This window comes from Cinclus cinclus, chromosome 3, assembly GCF_963662255.1.
Source record: "Cinclus cinclus chromosome 3, bCinCin1.1, whole genome shotgun sequence".
NCBI lineage: Eukaryota > Metazoa > Chordata > Aves > Passeriformes > Cinclidae > Cinclus > Cinclus cinclus.
The window spans coordinates 96,325,035-96,348,345 of NC_085048.1; the positions used below are offsets into that span (position 1 = coordinate 96,325,035).

Below are 23,311 nucleotides of genomic sequence, written 5' to 3' on the forward strand. Positions count from 1 at the left end.
GTGGGGAGATGAGAAACATCTGTCTTGAGTGTGAATGTTACAAGGAAAAAAATACCTCAGCATGCAATTTCATGTGTGAATCTGTGGTGTTCAGCAAGATGGAATGTGAACTCTTGGGGAAGATCATATCATTCTCCAAAATGAGGCAGAAAGGGAAAAATAACTGTCACAGGAGTGTGAGTCGTGGCTTTCAAAAACCTAATGTATTCCATTTTTCTGTTAGCTTTTGGTTTATCTTGCTTTTTTTTTTTTTGGGAGGGGAAATAACTTCATGCCAGAATGTGATTGAATAAAGAACTGTCATTCATGTTGCAACACATTGTGAAAATATCCTGGAGAGCCTAAAATAGTCCAGAGAGAGACATAGAATAGCCATGTATATAGCTTCAAAGTTCTAGCAAAAGTCAGTGGGGTCACTTGTTTTGATTTCACTCAGATCTACAGTGATATTAAAGCCTTGGAAATGCAGTGGTAAGTACTCAGTTAGAATTGGATGAGCCCTCACTTCTCCTGGGAATGACAGTGATCCTACCCTCCCCTGCTGACTAAGAAGACAATTTTAAAAGCCAGGATTAAATTTACTTTTTATACTTATTTTAACTATCAGGAATTCTTCTGAAAAGACACGCCTCATCTGAGAAAACCAAGAGTTTCCAGCAGAACTGTGCTGTGTGAGATCCCTCTAGAATCCTTAGTGGAAAAAAATTATCCCGGTGTTATTGGAGACATCATCATGCCTTTTCTGCTGTGCTTGAAAAAAAAAAAGTCACCTGTGCCTTTAGGCAGGAGTATCTTTCAAAAACACACCCCTCCCATCCAGCAGAACTACCAGGCTTTGCTGGAGTCGTGCTTGAAGAACAAACGCTTGTTCACAGATGACACCTTCCCTGCTCACATCAGCTCTATTGGAACAGGAGCACTGCTAAAGAAACTTCCCCGAAATTTACAGTGGAAGAGGCCACATGTAAGTGACTTTCAGTGGGTGCTTTGTCTAAGAGGATGATTACAGATGATAGCCAGCAAATAGTTTTAGTATTGAACAGACTACTCTTACACTTTAATTTGGGTGTACTTTAATGTCTCTGGGGATTACATTTATTCCATCAAGTGTCATTTTGAAAGCTGGGGTACATGGAGTCTCATAATTGCCTTTGAAGCATTTTTTGCCCAAAATCATAACAAGCCTTCTTCCGTTTATATCCGTAACACTTGGGGCAGGCAGGGAGAGGAGATGAAGGAAGCAGGGAGAATTGGTTTCCTTGGAGCTCACAGCTACAGTGATCTCACTTTGATTGTGGTGACAGATGAGATCCTTCTCCCTAGAGTTCAAGATGATGACCTTTTACAAGATTTTTGACTTTCTAGACAGTTCTTAGCCATGACCCTTCTCTCCATGGACCTCATACTGTTATGAAGCTGGAGGCTGCTACTTTGCCAAACAGGGCAGGTGCCTTATCCTCTTGCTGGGCTGTTTTTTTTTTACCCCTGCTTAACTGTTTGATCTATTGTACTTGGAGTAATCTTTCCCCAGCTCTCAAGGCTGACCTTCTATCACAACCAGTGGGTGAGCATCAGTCTGTGAGTTAGTTTTAGTTTTGGGGCCTTTGTTTTCTACTTGTGCTCACATTTCCAAGGCCTTCGCTGGCATTTCAGGCTTAAACTGAACATCACAGGAGACACCCAGGTGCAAGGGCTGGTCACAGAGCACATTCTCATAACAGAAGGGTAGACAACAAGTGTGGGAGGCCAGGAGTGGGGCCCAGCACAGTTAGATAAGGCCTGTTACTAGCAATGCCAGTTCTGCTCTACTGAGCCACTGAGCAGAGTATTGACAATCAGATCCTCCTGGAAGCAATGTACAGAATTATATGAGAATTTCAGAATTCCTTTGTCTGTAGGGGATTCTTCCAGGTAATACCAGATAGCATCTCCCAACTAGGTTATTTTCTAGCTGTCATATTTTGTGAGAAGAATCAAGTTTCTGGGGGAAAAAAAAAAAAGGTCATCATGAGTCCTGGCCTCTATGAAGCCCTTCAAGTGTCTCTCCACCTCTCAGATATTGGAATGGACTTGAAACCTCCTCTGTCTCTCAGTGGACTATTCTGCTGCTTTTCTATGATTGTTGGGGTGTCCTGTGTATGTCCAGGAGTTGAACTTGATGATCCTAATGGGTCCCTTCCAACCCAGCATATTCTGTGATTCTGTGATTCTAAGACTGCCTTGTGAAGAAGGCTGCTGTTTGCTCTGGATGCCAAACTTTGTGAGCAAAGACTCTTTGAGAATGGATGCTGTACATCCTTTAGTCCCTGAGCTGCAGAGAAGATGCTGACATTCTGCCATTCAACCTGCAGGCTTGTAGCTTGCTGCATCTATGACTGATGGTCTGCAAACTGAACGCCAAAATTCACCAAGGGTAGGGCTTGGTGTCTAATTACTATGAATGCCTTCTAAGGGTTTGCTATTTCTTTGCTGCTGCCTGCAGGGGAAGCCAACCGTGTGAAATTTAGCTTGAGCAATTTCTGGGTCATTTGAATGAAATGTAATTTTGACACTTAGGTTATTAATTTAACCCTAGAAGCACTTATGAAGTGAAAAAAATCACCACATTACTTCTCTCTGTACAGTTATTCACAGACTTATTCTTGTCACAGCAACAGGAATTCTGTAGCAGCCATCAGTCTGTAGCTCAATTGTCAGTCAAGCTGTGGAGATGTCAGCCAGGTTGAGTGAAAGTTTAACAGTTATGCTCAGCCCTCATAACCTCTTTTGGCTGGCATTTGTGTGGAGGAGCAGGACTGGCAGGTTTGAAGGGATGTCTTCTCAGCATCCATGGAAAGCCATGGTGATGCATCTGAGCACCAGTGACTTATACTGGAGACCAAATTCGACATAGACCAAGCACAAATTCGACAAGACCTGTGCCCAGGCTGGTGTCAGGTTAACCAGAGCATATAACAATAGGTTTATACCTGAGCCAGAACAATGTCTGCTGGCACAAAGGACTCTCAGTATTTTAAAAGCTTTAACTTTCGAACTAAAACAGCTCATGTTACTGACTTAACTCTCTCCTTTTTTTTTTTCATTTTGTGATTCCCAGGCTTTGCACAAAAGTCCCATATTTTATGCTGCAAACAGAAAGCAGCTTGATCTCTGCCAAGGATTGGTGGGTAAGGAAACTCCTTTGCATAAATATCTAAGTATTCTTACACAAGATAACATTTTGCATGGAAGTTTGAGCATATAAAACTTGGCATGGAAATAGAAGGTATCCATCTCCTCTCTCCACTTGGCATGTGGAGGAAGCAATCATTTATGTCCATAGGCTCAGTAAATAAGCTGGCAAGCTTCAAGGTGGGAGTTGAGGCATGAGAGCTGAAATCACCACTGCGTGTTGTTTCTGCCCATGCTAATAGGAAGTGATCTTGTGCTCTTACTGGTCTATGGTGTTGCTGCTTGACAGCTGAACAGAGACCACAGAAGGACTTTATATTTATACCTAATACTCAGTGTGTGTTCTCTCAGCCTTGCAGTTAGAAAAATAATTTTATGCTTGTGTTGCCTAAAATAAAAGACTATATTGCCATCTGAAAAACAGGTAGAGGTGGGACTAAATTAGTTTTTAAGTGCTTTATGTCCTTAAAACCAAAGTTTACTAGTTCAGTCTTGCATGTGAGAGTCTCTGAAAATTATTTTCTTTTCTGAACAGCTAATGTTTTCAAAGAAAAATGGAAAAGATTTTTTTAATGGTGTGCCTTTATAAAGAACAGAAAAAACCCCACATGATATTGGCAAAACACAGAATGTTTCTATTGACAGTTATTGCTTGCTAAATTTCTTATTTAACTAAACAGTACCCAAATTAAAAGATCATGAGAGAACAATTATAAAGCAATCACAGTTTAGTTAAGAACAAGTCTGGATCATCTAATTTTGTGTGTATGATTTGTTATAATTGTAAAAACATGAGCACAACAGCTCTTCTGCTGGGATCTTGGTGGTGTTGCTGAACTTGGCTGAGAGCTCTCACTTTTCAGCCAACTGCATGTGTCCGTTTGTCTTGGCGCAGAGAACTGCTGGTTCCTGGCGGCCCTGGAAGCCCTGACATTCCACCAGGACATCTTGGCTGCAGTTGTACCACAAAACCAGAGCTTTGAGAGGAAATATGCGGGCATTTTCCACTTCCGGGTACAGCTGCTCCCCCAGATTGCAGGAGATCCTCAGATATCCTCTGCTATGTTTTGTGTCACACTCTTAGATAATTTATACGTGGTTCCCTTTGGCCAGGGGCAAGTGGCCAGAGGGTATCCCAATCTGGAGAGGAGCCCATCACCCCTCCTGCAAAGTAGTGCAGGCAGTAAATCAACTGCAAGCCACTGAGGAAACACCTCTGCTTGGCTGCTCTCTCCAGCTGTGTCCTACCCATATTTCAAGCAGACAAATCTCTTTTTCAAGAGCGGTAACAGTCAGCAGGATCTGAGCACATCAGCTCCAATCTAGCCCTTTGCCCCCCTCTTGGTATAACTCTGCTACCCTGCAGTTAGGAATTCCTTCCCCAGAAGTCCACCTGTGGCTAATTTCCCTGCTTACTCCTTTTACATCTGATACGTGCTTTATTTTCTCCTCTGGCCGGGTGGGGCTGAGGAGCTGGCTCTGTGGGTGAGTCAGCACATCCCACTGACCCACAGCAGCTTGTTCTGTGCCCACAGCCGGGCTATCTTGCCTTTCCTGTTGTTTCAAGGGCAGGTCCCTTCCAAGGGAAACATCAACTCATTCCTTTCCCCTGACAGTTCTGGCACTTTGGGGAATGGATTGACGTGGTGGTTGATGATCGCCTGCCGGTGAATGAGGTCGGGGAGCTGCTCTTTGTTTCCTCCGTCTATAAGAACGTGTTTTGGGGAGCCCTTCTGGAGAAGGCATATGCTAAGTAAGTGACTCATTTCAAGTTATGTAAATAGTCTCTCTAAAATATGTTGGTTGGTGCCTATGCAGTTTGTTCTTGTTTATAAATGCAAATCCTAGGCCTTGCTACGTTTGGAGTGCAGTAGATGGCTCTCATCTTTCTATTATTGCACATAAAAGCTCCATTGCAGTAGCTGTTATCAAACCAGGCCCTTGAGTTTAAATCCAAGGGTTTAGGTGTGAAAACAGCCCTATTGTGGGGGGGATTGTCCTCTGAGTGTTATCATTGTTTGCAGTGTATTGGCTGAGGCTGATGCCTTCCCTGTAAATACCACAGAGGAGTGGAACACCGCAGATAAACATTTCCAAATGTGAATGATTTCTAAAGCCTCCTTTAATGTATTACCAGTGTGAGAAACCTCCTAGGATTTTTATTTTGGAGGTCTGCTGAAGCATTGCACTTTGTTTAGGCAGATGTTTTTGCTCTCAGGTCCCCAGAGCTGAGGTATGTCACAAGTCATATGGTATGGTGAGAGCAGTGGCTTCTCTCCAGGGTGTTTTGTCTACAGTGGTAGTATCAGCACAAAGAAGAAAGCAGCAAGGCCTAACTGATGGAGTTTATTAATATTGGGCTGAAATAATCTTTGCAGAGCAGGGAACAATACTCTAGTTAATACTGAGAGAAAGATCACACAAAGGTGAGAATGATCAGCTCTTTTCATTTGGTGTTAGTGTTAAAATGAAAGGACTGGGCTAAGTTGCACTGGAATGATAAAGAAAATCAGACTGGAGACTGAACTCTCAAGAGAGTATCTCTCAAGGCACTGTATCTTAGATACAGCACAGTGCCTGGTGATAAATTCAGGCAACATTCTCTAAGGCAGAGTCATCAAAGAGTCATGATGGGCATGTTCTCGTTACAGTGCAGTCAGGGATGACAGTGAGTGAAGAGTCCCTTTCAGAATATGGCCAGTCTTGGAGGCGATTTCGTAGGTTCTCCTCTTCCCAAATGCCAAAAATTCCCCTAAAATTAAACATGAGTTACAGCCTTCCTTTTGCTTTTTGCACACTTTTCGTTTGTTGTCACTGTTCTCAACCTGTCATTTGTGACTATAACCCGGAGAATATATTGATGTCTTTTTTTTTGCTAGACTGTATGGCTCCTATGAAGACCTGCAGATTGGGCAAGTTTCAGAAGCCTTAGTGGATTTTACAGGGGGTGTCAATACAAGGATCAAGCTTGCAGAAGCTCCTCCTGATCTCTGGGGCATCCTGACAAGAGCCACCTACAGCAGATCTCTCATGGGCTGTCAGACACACTTAGGGGTGAGGCTTGGAGGGACATCAAATTACTTTATAACTAAATACCTTTCCAGACCTGTTTCCCTCTGCTCAGCTGGTCATTGTGACTCAAAACGTATCCAAGCTGCCACGTGTGGTTTTCTGTAGAAGTCACGTACTTCATGTTAAACTTTGCTCATGGATTGATTCCCTGATGCTCTCAGCTCCCCTTTGTTAGGTTTAGGAACTGGTTTATCTATTGAAGAAAATATTCTATTCGATAGGGACCTACAGCATTTTCCCATTTTTATTAAATAAATTTTCCATTTTTACAGATGGTGCAGTGAGGTATAGACATGCATGGGATGAAGTTATAACTAAAGTAGAGAGGTGGGTCATTCAGAACCTGGATTAAAGTTTTGGCTTCCAAACTTTGTCCTACCACCTCAGCTGTTGGGAAACTACTTTTCTGAAAATCTAGACCTAACCTCCTGGACTTCCTTGAAGTGAGATGGTCTCTAGCTGAAGATCCACAATTTAGGAAGGGCCATTAACAATCAACCTTCCAGTTCCAAGCAAAATCTGGCTCTTAGGAGCTTCAATTTATTAATTTATTTAATGTTCAGTTCTCCATTCTCTTTAAAAGCCATTGCTTAAAGGAATACAGTCTCTGGTATTTCTGTATGAATAGGGATAGAATAAAAGGTTTGTTTTCCTTCTGTTTCTCTTTCTTGTATACAGACAACAAAGGTCCTGAAGAATGGGCTTGTTGCTGCCCATGCCTACACAGTAACTGGTATTAGAAAGGTAAGAGCCCAAATGTCATGGGTCCAGGTTAATCTAGATATTAGCAGTTTTTATTTCATTCATAGGTTTAACCATTGATCAGAGCAACTATAATATCTCTTCCCCAGTACTCTTTTCTTACTCAAAGGCTAAGAGACTGTGGGCTTTGTTAAGATTCACATTTTAAGTGTGTCCATTTTAATTTGGAGGCCTTGATGTAAAGGACAATTGTTATGGATCAGTGTATCTCTAAGGGTGGGAATGATTCATAGGGCTCTGCTGAGACCATCACCTAGAAATGCATCTTAGCTGTTGAGGACTGAAAGGACTGGCCTTTGGGGATGCTGAAACCTGGGGATTTGCTTTTTACTTGGGGTTAAAAGCCTTCCTTTGAAGCCAGTGGAAAGGCTATAGAGAAGTGAGGATGCAAAGGCCAAAATGGGAAAAGCTGCAGATAGAAATGTGGCTCAGGGATGTGGAGTAAGGGAGCTATGCTTCTGTGCAGGCAGTGCAGGGAGACCCCACTAATCTGCAGAAGTACTGCTTGGAGTCCCCTTAAGATATTTTTCTAGAGGTAAGGGACTTGAAATAATAAGTCCCAAAGAGTAGGAGCTTCTTCCTCCTGAATTGGTGGATGACTGTCTTACCTCAGGAAGAGGTTGATAAGGATGGCAAGGACTGTGTGGGGCTTTGGATATTTTGGTGAAAGCATGTTCAGTACCTGGAGCAAGGGATACTAGAAAGGGCAGAAGCGATGAGCTGGAGGAGGCATATCTGTGTCTCCCACAGGAGGAGCAGGAGGAGTTTGTGTGGAGTTTTTCAACAACGTGTCTGTCAGTCTGGCTTCTCTGATGAGATGAAGAGCCAGGCAGCCTTAAGAGACTGACCAAGCATGTGGAAACAGTGTGAAGTCAGCTGTTCTGCTTTGTACTGTCAACAAAGCCCCTAATTGGCCTGGCTCCCTCTCCTTCCACCATGGCATCCCAGTTTAGGAGGCATTAATCTGTGTGGTCACCCATGGGGGGCTGCATTGTGCTGTGCCATTTCACAGAGGTAGGACTTGGCTTTCACATTAGTACAAAATGAGCAGATGTTGGAGAGGAAAAGGAATTTACCGTCAAGCGTTTAGATTAGGAATCTGTCATGTCTCTGGTTTCAGTTTAGAATGTAAGATGAAGCACCTTCTTTGTTGCTGGCATTCAGAGTTGCATGTTCAAAGATTTTTCTCATCATATTTGCTGACATCTATGAGAACAAACAAAATAATTGTTAAAGTCTGACATAGTACAATGATATAAACCAGATGAGAACTGCTGAGACCTTGGTAAACACAATGGTACTGTATTCTGCAGGTCACCTGTCAATATGGACCAGAAAACCTAGTGAGACTGAGAAATCCATGGGGAAAAATTGAGTGGAAAGGAGACTGGAGTGACAGGTGAGTTTAAAAAAGGAAGGGAGTGACACTGAGTGGAGGAAAGGTTTCTTGGAGGAAAGATGCTGCCATCTTCAGGCATGAATTAATGTTGAGGGCAGCAGTAAGATAACAGTTGGCTTGCACAGACCTTCTGGTGTAAAAGCAATGACTCCCTAGATTTATATGTCTCCAACATATAAAGACAGTGCTGCTGTAGCTGGCCTCACTTCACACATGCAGCCTGAATCCGATCAATTCTAATTTTCCTTTCACTAAATTCCAGAGGAAACATAGTATGAACATGAGATGCTGACTACCTTGCTGTGATCTGGAGAGCTGTGCAGGAGGCTCTAAAAAACCCCCATGTTACATGACACAGTCGTTTATCATGGGAGGGGCCAGAAAAAACATCTTCCACAGGCTGCAAGGTGTTTGAATTGGGTAACTAGAAAGCAGTCCTCTGTCCTGGCTGCTCAGGGAAATGTTGGGCATGAGATCAGAGGAATCAACTAGTGGGGAAAATGGGCTCTATATTTGCATCTACCTGACTTTTTTTTTTTTTTTTGGATTAATGAAAGACAGTGGTTTGCATTCTAGACCATGGGCAACTGTAAACTTGTGTTCTGTTCCTCTTTGAAGTGGAGCATGTTTCTTGCTTCCAAGCTTCACTTCATTCCCTGCACAGTCTGTTTGCTGAGGCTCAGGCCATAGAAAAGAGGGAAGAGAACAGAGGTCATTGGGAATGTGAATGGCTTTCACCTTGTCTGCAGAGCAGTAACTTCTCTGATGCATGTCTGTCACATAATGACAACACACCAGCTGTTCTGTTGAAGAGCATAATGAGCAACATACTGCAGGCCTGCCTTAGAAACAACTCCCAGCTGCCTCTTGTACTGTCCTAGTCATTCATTCATTATGCCAAACACTCTTCCTATTATGTCTCCTTTGACAGAAAATTAACCAACAAAGCAGGTCTAGATTTTTATATCTTAAGTACTTGGAAGCTGTGTGTTCAAGTGAAGTGACTGGCTGATGGAAAAAGAATATTTCTGGCTTCTGATGGAGAAAACTGGAGTCATGTAGCTACATCTCATGGGACCCAGGGTGGTTGTTGAGAGTCTCATGTGGCTGAAGGGGATAAGCATGGAGATATGTAGAAGCAGGGATTTGGGCTCTTTTTATAAAGGGAGGTTATGTCCTCTGCCTTGAATTTCATTAGTCACCTCATGTTTTCCCCCTTAGCTCTTACAAGTGGGAGCTGCTGAGCCCAAAGGAGAAGATTTTACTGAGGAAAAAGAAGGAGGATGGAGAATTCTGGTAATGGCACAGTCTTGCTTCTCCCCTCTCCACCAGTAGCCCTGGAGCTGAAGCACCTCATTGCCACTTATGCCAAGGCGTAGGTCATGAGCTTTATAGCAGCCTGTCCTCTCATCTTGATGCTGTGAGAAGCAGTGCCTTTGCTGAAATGGAATGCACTGTTCTTCAATGCAGGAGTCAGGGAGAAGCAGGATATTGCTAGATCTCCTGGGGCTGTTGGGGATAAAGGGCAGCCCCAGGAGCTTTTGTCCTGCCTTTTCTTTTCAACATAGCTTCGGGAAGCTCTTGTTTGCCTGTTTGTCTGCGGTTTCTCCACAGCTTTTGCCACGAGGTGGCAATGTTGCTGCCCCTGAAAAGTAATTTCACTGCACTCCCTTTGCTGGCAAGATTATTTTATTCTCAGTTCTGCTATCCTTTGCTGAAGTTTTAGTCGTGCATTAGCTACTCCTAGATGCTGCTGTGGAAGCAGATGCTCTCTTCTTTACTGCCTAATAAAATATGAGCATTACCATATGTAACACAGAATGGCGTGGTTTCGAAGGTCCCTGCTCCTTTTTCTTTTTGTTTTATGAACCATATGGACTAAGCTAAACTGCTGACAAGATGTCTCTTGGCACTCTTTTCCCAGGATGTCTCTGCAAGATTTTAAGATTCATTTTGTCGATCTGGTCATCTGTAAACTAACTCCTGACCTGATGAGCCAGGAAGATGGGAAAAAGTGGATGTACTCCTGGAAGACTGGGAGATGGGTTAAAGGAAGTACAGCAGGAGGAAGTCTGGGATTCTGTAATGGTGAGGGGTGCTCTTTTGGGTAACTCTGACTTTTGGATGCTCTTTTGGATGCTGACTCAGTGACCAGCTCCTTATAACCATTTAACATAAAATTGATAGCAGAAACATGTGCTCCCTGTTTAAGCCCCCGCAGAAACATCAGAAATAAGCAGCTGAAGGAATTTGAATGGCTTCTGCTATCACAGAAGAAGCACTGCTTGCAAACATGGGGCAGTGGACTGATTATAGCATGAAATAAGCTTTAGGATCCCAGGATCAATGCCAGCACTGATCTGCTCTAGGGCATTAAACTTATCTGTTAAAATTTGCATCCTCAGCACCTCCAGGGAGTGTGCTTTAGGTAAAGTGAATAAAATAGTCAGAGGCTCAACGCTTCTGGAAGCAGATCTAGTGGAGTCTGAAGTCAGCTGGCCCATATACCAGGGGTGAGAGAGGACTAGTGATACATTTAGAAACAAAATGAGCTCTTAGTTGCATGCAAGCAACTAAGAAGTTGCAACTAAGAAGTAACAAGTTCTGTGTTTCTGGGTCTTTCTCCCATCTTAGACAGTAGTTGTACTGCTGAACTTGTAAACTGCACCTTAAGATCAAATTCCAGTGGGGTCTGGAGATCCATACAGTCTGTAACCTATTCAGTCCAATGCCAGACATCATGTGGGAAGCTGGCAAGCAGTTTTGTGGTGGAAAATGACTTAAAAATATTTTTCTTGTTTTACTCAGGCAATTTTTGGATGAACCCTCAGTACTGGCTGAATGTGTTGCCAGTTGAAGACAGTAAGAAAAGCCCAAGTGCATGCAATGTGGTTATATCCCTCATGCAGAAACACAGCACCAAACACCGGAACCGAGCCCCTCATCTTTTCATTGGATTTTTACTCTATAAGGTGCAAAGGATTGCTTTGCTTTTCTTGCTCTCACCAAACAGGAGAACTTCCAGCCCCTGTAGATTGTAATGATCTGCAGGCCAAGGGTTTTTGTTGTATGCAGGTGATCTCTGCTCTTTCCTCCTGCCAGTGCCCAGTCTCCTCACGCATCAGGGCTAGGCTCCCTCGGGCTCTGTGCCCTCCTTGCTGCCTCTCCAGCATGCTGTGTCAGCCTGCAGAGCAGTGACAAGTGCCTTTTTCTTCAAAGCACATTGGAATTTATTTTGCTGCCTCTGAGGGTATGTGCAGAGGGTGCCAGGAGTCCCCACTACTTTGGGGCAGGAAGAGCTCTGCCCTCAGGTTATTTCCAAACATAGTAAAATTTTGCCTAAAAAATTGTTCCTAGTATGTGGCAGCTGCTCATGTGTGCATACTGCTAGCTCCCTGTGTATCCAGAGGTAAGTAGATATCACTAGGAGTGAGAGTTTCGTACCTTCAATTCTGTACTTACCTGAGTACCTTGAGAGCCACTCTTCTCCCTTGAACAGAGCCACAGGTCTTGTTGCTGCTGTGAGCTTGCATGGTTATGGAGAGATGACTGTGGGGAAGGGTTTTTGGGCGGAGGGACTGAGGTTTCTGAAGGCAAAGACCCCATATAGGTGTATGTAGCTGCTCTGCTTCTCAGGAATGACTTGGCTGTGTTTTGTGAGACACAGAGGTCTTGACTGATGCTCTGATTCTTTTCTTCCTGCAGGTGGGCCTACAGGTGAGTCCCTTGTCATCACTGCTGGCTATTCTCTGGGGGACCTGGGCTGGTGCAGCCGTTAGGACAGCACTGCATGTGATGTGTTTGCCTTTGTTCCTTGGCTGACAGAAAGCGACAGTATTTGAATTCAGTGAGGCATCACAGCAAGGCACTACTAAGATAGAACCATCCTCTGACTCTACTGAAAAGCAGCCATACCAGGAGAGCTCATTGGCTTTGAGAGGGAGCATTAGTTGTTCAGCTTTGGTTCTGGGTCTTCAAAGTTATTAGAAGTAGCATCAACCTTTACCTGATGAGCACTTCATCCCTGCTGTGGTTGTGGGATGGTGCCCCAATTCTCGGCTGTGTCGTGGGAGTCAGCGATGCCTTTCTGCTGCCTTCCAGTCTTGGCATGAGGTGGGAAAAGAGCCTGTGCCCCATGTGAGTCAGAGATCTCCTAGGGAGCTCAGGTTCCTAGCTGTCTGATGGTACATGTGTTGTCAGCTTCTTCAGGTCAGTTATATTGCTAGAATTTTCTTTATCCAAGAGCCTTTGGAACCTGAGAAAGGGCCCTGGAACTTAAATACTGATTAAGTCTCAATTTTGGTCCTGACCTCAGAGGGCTATTTAAAGCAGGGAAAGATTTAGCTTATTTTGTTTTTAAAGGGCGTATCTTCATATCTTCCATTCTGTTACTACTCAAATGAGAGTACCTCTCTTAAATGAGAACTAGGGGTGGCAGAGAACTAGTTTGGGTATATGGTATGGGCAGGACAATTGTGTTCCTAGTTACTGTAGACCCAGCATGGTAACCATAAGGTAAGATGGCACCTCTTCCTGACTTTAATATCTTGGGCACTATGAGGGTTACCTTCAAGGTAAACTTTCTGGCAGAGGGGGTTTGAGTGTGACCCTAACACAGTGCTCTGCTACACCTGAGTGGGAATGGTGACAGCCAGGACTTCAATTTCAGGTTTGTAGTGGTTGCCAAGATCAATATGGAGAGATGGCAGGCTGAGAGCATCTAAGGTATTGGAACTGCTGTCAACAGAGTATTGACTGGAATATAAAAACTTTGAATTTAACATAAGGGGCATGAGGAGGAGTAACCCTGAACCCTTTATAAGAAAGATTGCTCTATTAGTAAGAAAAATACTGGCAAAGGAAGAGGAATAGCATCTCCCCATGAGGCTGCAGAGTAAAATGGCTAAACGTTTTGAGGAACAGCCAAGATCAGGAGGTGACAGTAGTTTTAGCTAGCAGGATTATTTATTAGGCTTGTGTACTGGGCACTCAGTGGCATTAAAATTAGTTCCATGTTGCCTGGATCAACACTTCATCCATCATCCTGTGGCAGAAAAGGGCCTGCAGAGCAAAGAGTGCCAGAAAGATCAAGGACACTTGCATGAAGTCAGGATGAGGGCTTAGGTTGCTCATGCAGTATGCTCAGATCACAGGTGTTCTGAAAAATCCTTTGCTACCAGATCCTTAGTGCAAAAGACAAGCTGGGGTCAAAGTGTGTGGTCCCTATGGGAAAAGAGGTGTTCTGGATAGTGAAGGGCAGTCTGTAGAACAGTTCCTGCCTGCAGTCATTTTGACTCATATGGCAAAGACTTCTGCAGAAGCCACTTTGACAGGAATGTCTTCTCCTCCCCACTTCTTGCTGCTGTTCCTTACAAGTAGTGTCATCCTTTTAGTAAGTTGCAGGAAGCCCTGTCCTTTGTCATATGCATACTGGGCACGGTGCTGCATGATGAGAACCATTTTGTCCTGGGAGGAGACTGAGTCCTGGGCTCTTTACCTGCTTGTGCTGTAACACAGGCTGAGATCTGAAGACAGGCCAGCTGTGCTCTGCCCATGAATCCTCCACATGCCTTTTGTCTGTGTGTTCAGCTGGGCCAGAACACGATTCTCTTACCTTTCTTCCCTGAACAGTACCAGGAGAGCAACAGAAAGCTGCCCCCAGGTTTCTTCACTCGACATCAGCCTGTGAACAAGCACCAGGTTTTCCTTGATGAGCGGGAAGTGACTTGTGATTTCCATCTGGAGCCTTGTGTCTACGTGATTGTCCCATGCACCCTGGAGCCTCAGCAAGAGTCTGAGTTCGTCCTGCGGGTCTTCTCCAGGAAGCACATTCTTCGGTGAGATGCTGCTGTCCCTCTGCCAGCACCTAATTTCCTGGGAAAGTCTGGTCTTTCTAGTCTAATGGGGGCAGCATAAAGACTTAACTCTGCAGAAAGCAGCACAACCTCTTTCAGAGAAGCTGGCTCTGGATTTCTCCTGACGTAGGATTCTCAGTGGCTGAAACACTGTTTTTGGCCTTATCCTTTCAAAACAGGCTGAGATAGGCCAACACAATCCTTGCAGCATGCTCATGTTTGAGAGTGTGAGAAGGATAACAGTTCTTTAGCTTTTTAGCTTCGTTACTTTACCAGGAGCTCCCTGCTGGCAATGCTAGGTTGGTTGCTTGTACAGAAATGATGCTTTGGATACTTCAAATGCCAGCAGCTTTTGAGGTCCTGTATGGATATGAGGCCTTGCTTTACTGCAGCTGTAACACAAGAGAATAAAACACACAGCAGGTTGGGGCCCCATCCAGGGAAGGGGAAGGATACCTGTAGTGAGACACATAACTCCGAGATCTGTCCTTAATGTGTCTGCTTTTTTGCATCTCCAGGGAAATGGGTGGGAACACGAGCTTCACCCTCTCTAAGGTGAGTAGGTGTGAGGGGAGTGGGGCATCTGTGGTTCTATCTACAGCACTGGATGTTGGGTTTTTACTATTGCCCTGCCCTAGAGGAGAGGCCAAGTGAGAACGTCAGTGCTTGTGTTGCAGCACTTGAAAGCACAGCTTGGGTTTACAGACAGGATCCTTTGGACCAAGGGGACAGATGCAATCAAATGTGGGGGGCAGGCAAAACTTTAGACAGCTTAGTCACCCTTTTTGCAAACATCTCCTAATGACACCAACTTACATGCTCTGCAGTCTTTCCTGTTCATGGCTTTTTGGATACTTGTGGTCCATTCTCACACTTCTCCCCATCCCTTTCACACCTTGAACGTTTTGAAGGCATTATGGGACTGTAGCAGTGACCTAAAGGTTATTTTCAAAATGACTGGTCTCAGTGGCAGTGCATGCACATCTGCAGCTTGTAGTAGGGAATTTATAGCATAGTCTGTTCCCCTGGCATAAACAGGGCCTTCCCTGCTTTCATCTCCTCTGTTGGGCTGTATAAAGATGAACCTTTAGAAGAGAGATCTAGAGAGATCTAGAACTAGGAAGAGAGATCCTTCTTTCTTCTTGGCACAGAGTGAGCCCCATGCTGTGCACAGCTTGGGGTGGGGTGAGAGGAATGTTTCTCCTCACTAAATGTTATGAGTATTTCTCTCCAAGAAATAGCAGTTCTGTGATGTAGGGCAGAATCTTAGCAGTGGGCTGTGTTAGTGAGGTAATACTGATTGCAGTAGTGGGCAGAGGGTGGAAAGGGCAGGCAGTGGAATGCTGTTCTGGGAAACTTGGTGGACAGTATTTTTCTTCTGCAAATTAATGATTTTTTTTTTTTGATACCTTAAAGGAAATTGTTGATAGATATGAAGGCAAGATTTGGGAGGATTTCTTCACAAAGCATTTTGAACAGGTAAGGGCTTGCATGAGTAAACTCCTCCAGAGCTAGTATGTAGTTCTGTGAAAGTAAAAGACTATGGATATTCAAGGGAGGTCTGTGGATGTGTAGGGAGCAGAGAGGGGCTATGGAGAGGAGATTGGACTCTGCATACAGTGATGGCTCCATGCAGCAAATTGGCCTGTGAAGCTTAGCAATGTGATAGCACTGAGACAGGCACACTTCTCTGCACAACAGGGTGTCAATGTCTGGAACTTACTGTGGATGTGACAATATCAAGAGGCACAAAAGGTATTAGCAAACTGATGGGCAGAAAGTCCATAAACAAAGGCTAAAGGACTGAGTAGGGATATACCCTCCAAGATCACTTTTTCAACGAAGGGACTACAGAAGCTGACCAGGCTCACATGCTCTCCCTAAACATTAATTCCTGTTGCCTGTACTGGGGACAAAGTGATGGGCCGTGTGGATCCATCCTACCCTTTGGGGCATTCTTACATTCACTGGGAAAAGTTGCCTGTTAGAGAATACCCCTGAAACATTGAACCATGTCTAATACATACTTCATCACAGTGGGATAGTGAATAACCTGCTTTGAGAGGTGAAATAGATATTTGGTGTCCCATCATCTTTTCCCTGTAATTTTCCTAGTGAAATATGATCCTACTGTGAAAGATTCTTTTTAGTGATTTCTCTGGCCTGATTTGGGATGGAGCTGGCCATCAGGGAATCCCACTGACTGTGGTGAGGGATGCAAGTATTTCACTTTTCAGAAAAGGTCACTGCATTTATTTAGTATCATACCCTGTATTTGGCAAACACAATTTCACCAAAACAAATTTACTTTTTTAATAGGAGTATTTTGAGGGAAGCTCTTACTAAAACCAGAGTGCTTTCACTTTTTTGCCTCTTGTTTAAGATTTTGAGAACAGTGTAGCTTTCATGTGCTAGAAATTGCCACATACTGTGATGTGCTGGTCCTTTGCTGTCAGGATGTCTAAGTACACATGGGGCAGAAGCAGTTACTGACATTTCTGAAGGCTTTACCCTGGCATGTCTCAATGATCTGAAAGCAGGCTTTTTATTTTTCAAGAGTGACATTTTAAAAAATCCTCCAAACAAATGATTGTTGCAGCTTCTAAAAGATCTGCAAGCTTCAGTATGACAAGGGGGAAGGAGAGTCTCTGCTTTGAAAAGTTTGGAGAGAAGTATTCCAAAGGTTTTTATTTTGGTTTTTTTTTTTTTTTTGGTGTGTGTGTGTTTGTTTGTTTGCTTGTGAATGATAAAAAGGGAATGTTTGAAGCAGGTCTCCTGACATTGTGCTTGATGGGACAGATGGCACTAGGGCTGAAAGGTTTGCATCCTTACTCAGTGGAAATTCTGCAGTACTGCATTGATCTGTGTGGAGCCCTGAGAACTTAGCTCAGTGCACACTGCAGCTCCTGCAGTCTCAGAATCTTGTCATATTCAAAGGGAATCTTTTCTATCGATCTTCACAGTGGCTGGAGTGGGGCCAAAAAAGCAGAGAATGAAGATGGGGCATGCTGGGAAAACAAAAGAGGGAGAAAAGTGATTTAATACTTAGAAAAAATACTAAAATTGTCTTCCGTATCACAGAATCCTGAAATAAATGCTGTTCAGCTCCAGAGGATCTTGAATAATATATCTTGGAGAAGTAAGTGCTAAGAAATAATGTTTCTGTAAAATAAGCCCTCTCAGAGAAAAGCCTCAGCTCCTGTATTTGTTTCTTGAATTCCAGAAAGAAAAACTGGCTTCAATCTGACTGAACTGACTCTTCTGATGCAATGTTAGATTTCCAAAGCAAAAAGATTTGGTGGGGTGTGAATCAACATGGCAGAAATATTATAAGCAGAGCTAATCTAGTTTGAATTTCAACAACTGAAAGAATGAGGGGGGAGAACAATCATGGATGCAGATTCTTAATTTGGCCTCCAAACCCATCTTAACCTCAGCTTTGATTCTGCAACTGTATCTCATTTCACCCTATGCTACTGCCACAGTCTCAGCAACACCAAACTAGAAGATGTGGAATACCTGGTCAATAGGATTTATATGGTGAAGGAAGGTCTTGTCTTTACTTTCATGTGCCTAGTTCATGCTGCTGTTCCTATTTCCTCTTCCCTGCTGTGCATGCACTGGGCTGCTCCTTTCTCTGTGTTTGGGGGACAGGATGAGGTGCAGGTGGCCTCTGTAACCCATGCTTGTGAGAGCCAGGTGAGCCCTGAGCTTGTCTCTCTCATGTGACATCCAGTCTCCTGGGGAGCAGCCCAAAGCACTCCACAGGCTTATAGTTTGGAGCTTGGTAACAAATAACACTACCTGGACAGCAGTGAGGCATTGCAGTGGTTGTTGTCTCTGAACGGTGACAATGAAATTACAGATATAATGATGAATCCAGATTTTCTTCCTGATTTCTTCTCTGATAACAATCAATATGCAATATAGAAAATACTCTGTCCAGCTATTACAGGCAACAAAGAAGATGATTAGAAGAGTGATGTGATGCCTTTTCCACTTAAACTGAATTTAATATTACTCTCTTTTCTACAAAGGTGGACAAGGATAGTTCTTCTGACTTTGTAAACTGACCCACCAGGCACTGTTTTATCTGTGAGAAAGCTATATTGAACTAGGAATCTTTACTTTTTATAAATTATTAATTTAAATAATTATTTTAAAATCTTTACAGCACTTGGTTCATATTTACTAAACAGGGCTATTACAATGTTAAAATTATTAAGGCATCTTGATTTTCTGCAGGGAAGGGATTTGTGAGTTATGATTCTGTCCATTACTCATTGGACATCACAGACCAACTGTAATCATGATTTGCAGTGAGATTAGAGTCTATTCCTGTTACTCTTCATGTAACATATATATGAACCAGGAATTCTAAGCTTTGAGGAAGCATAATGTTTTCATCAGTGCCTGTACTTTTAATTATATTAACAGAGCTGGCAGCATGTCTGTGAAAGAGAGGGACAGAGAGATGCTTAGTACAAGGGTTTCAATTAATCTGCAGTGCTGTTCCCCAAAGCACTTCAGGTCAAGTGACTTTGCTCAAGGTCATGCAGTAAATTCTGTTTGGGATTAGAGCTTTGGATGTCCTTTTCCTTCCATTTTCTCTAATAGCTGAAGATAGTGTACCATATTTCATTCTATATTACATGCCTGCAGGGAGCTCATATTGGATTTTCTGAGACTAGTAGAATCCATCCTGTTGCCTCATATTTTTATCATCATAAATGATATATCTTCTCAAGAGGGTGTAAAGTTTCATACAGGCTTTGGGGCCTGAGCCCTCTCATGTAAGGGGGGATTTTGTGAGAGTCCATTTTTCTGAGAGATGTCCAATGACTCCCCAAAACAATTTTTTTTTCCCTCTCCAGATTTCCAGAGTTTTCGCCTGAATTTCAGTCTGGATTCCTGCCAGGGTATCTTGGCGCTCCTGGATGTATCCTTGTCATGAGTGATACTTCTGACTCATATAATACTTTACTGGAGCATTATTTCTTAGGCCAGACTGGGTGTTACTGTGATTTCTTTACTGCCAGGACATGGCCCTGCTTATTGAACTTCTCACCCTCCATAATAACAGTTCAGCTGAGACAGAATGGAGCTAGTTTGGGAAAGGGTTGATTCCTGCCACTTCTAAAATCAGCAGCCAGGTTTCCATTGACTTTAGTGGGAGGAGGATCACATCTATAAATAGGCATGTGGGCTAAGAAATCATTATCCTCACATTATAAATGCATGGGTGTTAGAGTAGCTGCAAGGTTTTGGGTTGTTTGGGTTTTTGGTTTATTTTTTCTTTTTTCATTTTTTAATATATGTAATGGGTGCTTTCTAATGTTTAACTGAGATGTTTTGACCTTAATTCTCCCCCTAAGCTGAATGCCACTGGCACACTGAGTATCCAGGAATTCAGAGTCCTGTGGAAAAGGCTGCTTTTCTATTTGGTATGGCAGTAATTTCTATGCTGCCTTTCAATATCTCCCTGCTCACAATCCCTTTGGCATCACCCACTGGGTTTTCAGTGGTTTGGTTTGTTTAAAAGTGCTCCCTCACCCCACAGGAAGTTTTCCAGAAGAGAGACACCAAAAGATTAGGAAAGCTTGACCTTGTGGAACTGCATGCAGCTGTACAGGAGACAGGTGAGCCCACAGCATATTTTGGCGAGTCTCATCTTCTTGCCTGTGAAAGATGAAAAAAAGCACAGGGCTGGGAAACATCTTGATAATGGCATGTAGAGCCCAGGAGAAGTGGAAAACATGGTAGTTTGCATGGCCTTGGCTATCTCTTCTTCCTTCTTTAGCTGGGTCAACACATCTGAAAATTATTTTGCCAGGTGATGGGCTGCCCACTTTTTTTCTCAGTGTGGTCTCACACTGAAAATTATCTGAAACAGAAGTGTCTGCTTATTTCAGACCCAATTTTTAAATCCCTTCCTGTGTGTTGCTAATTGAATTTTAAAAGATTTTGTGGAATTGTGGGGATGCAGGCCAGATCTACCTCCTATTAAATTGCTGCTTCTGCTGAAAATGACAGCTCAGGGACCAAACCTGGAAGTGTGGGAATTGCACAGAAGCTATAGTGGTGCCAGACTTCACTAATGCAGTGTCTGAAGCTTGATCTAGAAATGGAAGATGATAAATATAGGTCCAAATACTGAGCTCTGTTGCTGGGTGTTGTGTGGGGGCAGGTGCTCAGTCTTGTAGCTTCTTTTGCGTATTTACACCTTAAATATCATTCCTCTTTTTGGTGTATGTTCACCCAGTTCATCTGAGTCAGTGAAAGCATGGTGAGAAGCCCAGGCAGACCTCTGCGAAAGCAAACTAAAATCCCAGGCCATGAATAGAGAATGCTTTTGTTCCTTGCAAATGCTGCTGCTGCTTGACATTGGGACTGATGCTTTCTGTATGAGCTTCCTCTGGATTTTCTTTTTCATCTCCTTTCCTACCCTCTTTGGAATATTGCTCTTAAACCTAGCTGCTGCTATGACCCTCATATCCTATGAACAAAAGAGGCCTATTTGTATTTTATTCCAACTCTGGGAGGACTGTAAGTATAGGGGAGCAGGCCTGAACCCTTTTAAATTTAGAGATTATGTCTTCATGTAGAGGTGTCATTTAGTCTGGCTAATATTTGATTATCTTAAACCATGTGTGAAAAACAAAGCTGTTGGAGAAGGGATGAAGACCACTCAATTGTGCCATCTCATTCTGTTTTCCCTTCCCTCCGTTTTATGTAGGCATTTCACTCAGCAATGAAGTCTGTAATTTGATGGCTATCAGATATGGTGATGCTGGCTTACAGATCAGTTTTGAGAGCTTTGTTTGCTTCATGCTTCGAGTGGAGATCATGGGAGGTGAGGCTGGTGCTCCATGTCTGGCCAGGCAAGCTGGGCTGCCAGCTGAGCCATGGCCCCTCTGATGTTCCCACTGGCAGTGGCAAGGTCAAAATTGCAGGTCTGGATTTCTGAATAAAGCAAGATTAATCAGTTTCAAGCAAGGGACAGATACAGAGGAAGCCAAGCTCCCTCTTTACCTCCCCATCAATCCCTTCCTAGAGACATCCAATCTATACATATCAGTGTGATTAAGCTCTCTGTACATTTGCACTTTGGCCTTCTGTAGGAAGAGGTAGGCAACATACAGATGAAAATTACTTGTTTTCCGTGTAGAAGACAGCCTTGAAATACACCTTTTACAGGAAGAAGAAAGTTTTGAAATATGTCTTGGGTGGTCTGCAGCTTGATGATGAGACAGTTGATACTCAGATCATGCTGTAGACACTAGCACATGTCTCATAATTATAATGGGAAAGGTTGGGACCATGACCATTTTGAGGTTTTTCAGATGGATGGGCAGACAGTAATATGCCTGACTTTATTCAGCTGCTCCCGGTGTTCCAGCCTTCAGGGATCTCCTAGGGACAGACCAGAGAAGCTAATATGTACTTGAGAATCGTCTACAAACTCTGCCTTTGGGGTTTTTCCTGAGAGGGTGCCTTGGCTGTGGCTTGCCTATCAAGTTAATGCTTCTCATTTACTTCTTTTGCAGAGGCCTTTCGTAACCTAACACAAGATGGCCAAGGGATATATCTCCGGGAATCTGAGGTAAAGCCCATTCCCTGACTGTCAGATGCAGGCCCCTTTGTTGCATGTGGCACTGCATGTTTTATTCTATAGCCTTAGAAAAGGTATCTTTAACTGACCACTTACAGGGCAGGTTACAAACAGCAAGAAGGTTCAGGCTTCCAAGTCTCCTTTATTATGGCTTCTTTTTCTTCTGGAGGCAGAGTATGTCCAATGCCCCATAGTCCAGTCCAGGTGAGAGTATGGCAGAGCTCTCACAGGGATGGATTATTTCAACTCCTTTTCCATATTATTTTACAGTGGATGATGATGACACTTTATTCATGACGCAATGCTGTAGAGGAGGAGACAACCAGACCTGCACCAGGATGAAGAAGGCTGCCTTGTTTCAACTTTTTACTTCGTATGACAAGTCTTTCCCTCGAGCAGACTTAACCTGATAACCACAGACTTGGTGAAATTTTATTAATTAACGTATTTATTTTGAGTCATATTTCACTTCAGACAGTCGTACTGAGGGGAGACCATTGGATGCCAACTACCACGAGTGCAAAGTGTGACACCCTGGAGCATGGTGGCTGAGTTGTTGGGGTGTCCTATGTCATACTGATTTAATGCTGCTGTTATGGGTACAGAGTGCAGTGCCCAGAGGCTGTGCTTGGTGAAGGGGCTCTTGAGTCCAGGAGGAAAAAGACCCCTGTCCTGAGTAGCTTGTCACCTGACAGAGGGATCCCAGTCCTGTAGTTGCTTAGCCCATGGTACAGAACTGGAATCTGTGTGCTTCTGGGAAAGAAAGGGTGTAAACTCAGAACACTCTTCCCTAGCCCTGACTTGGAAAGGTGAATTTCAAGCACTGAAACCATCTCTTTTGCTTTTACAGTTAACATAGGCCTATTGAAGTGGCCCTAATTTGATTTGACCAAGTGATGAGCCAAGCCTCCAGCTGTTTGTTGTATGATGATTGTGTATTTATTTCAGAAAGGCAGTGGATTTTCTCTGCAGATTGAAAAGTACAGTACAGTGAAAAGTAAACTGGTCCCGTATTGTTTTTAAGTCACCGGAGACTGGCAGGGAATGAATGTTCTCAGTAGGGTGATACAGGAGCTGTTTGATTTGGATATTTAATTTTTGGATATTTTATATAGGGTGTGTGTGTGTTTACTTTCAAAGGAGGCAGGTAAATGTAGGTTGTAGCTAATTCAGTAGTACAACCCAGGTGTGGGGCTGTGAACAGCGCTAGAGAACGTGGTACAAGTGGGACTATTCATGTCAAAATCCATGAGAGAGTTACTTGATGCATCTATCTGTAGGTTCCTTTTGCACTTTCTTACAATTAATTTATTTTGGGCAGGAAATTTCCGTGCTAAGTGCCTGTTACAGGTTGCTGCTTTGATTTTTTTTTTTTTTTCTTTTTTGCATTCCTGCAGACAGCTCAATTGAGGCTCTTTTACAGTGCACAGCCTAGTCTGA

At 43.4% G+C, this 23,311-nt stretch overlaps 1 protein-coding gene across 1 annotated transcript; it reads left to right on the forward strand.

Annotated features, from left to right (window-relative positions):
- Window positions 1-733: 733 nt before the first annotated feature.
- On the forward strand, window positions 734-22,168 carry CAPN14 (calpain 14). Its single transcript, XM_062489347.1, has 20 exons — window positions 734-964; window positions 3,098-3,167; window positions 4,067-4,185; window positions 4,788-4,924; window positions 6,051-6,225; window positions 6,922-6,987; window positions 8,319-8,404; window positions 9,626-9,700; window positions 10,329-10,492; window positions 11,213-11,388; window positions 14,036-14,241; window positions 14,778-14,814; window positions 15,676-15,738; window positions 17,341-17,398; window positions 19,134-19,198; window positions 19,635-19,703; window positions 19,820-19,898; window positions 20,996-21,112; window positions 21,807-21,862; window positions 22,142-22,168. Exons 1-20 carry the CDS (start codon window positions 734-736, stop codon window positions 22,166-22,168), a joined length of 2,076 nt encoding a protein of 691 aa, XP_062345331.1.
- The last annotated feature ends 1,143 nt before the right edge of the window (window positions 22,169-23,311 follow it).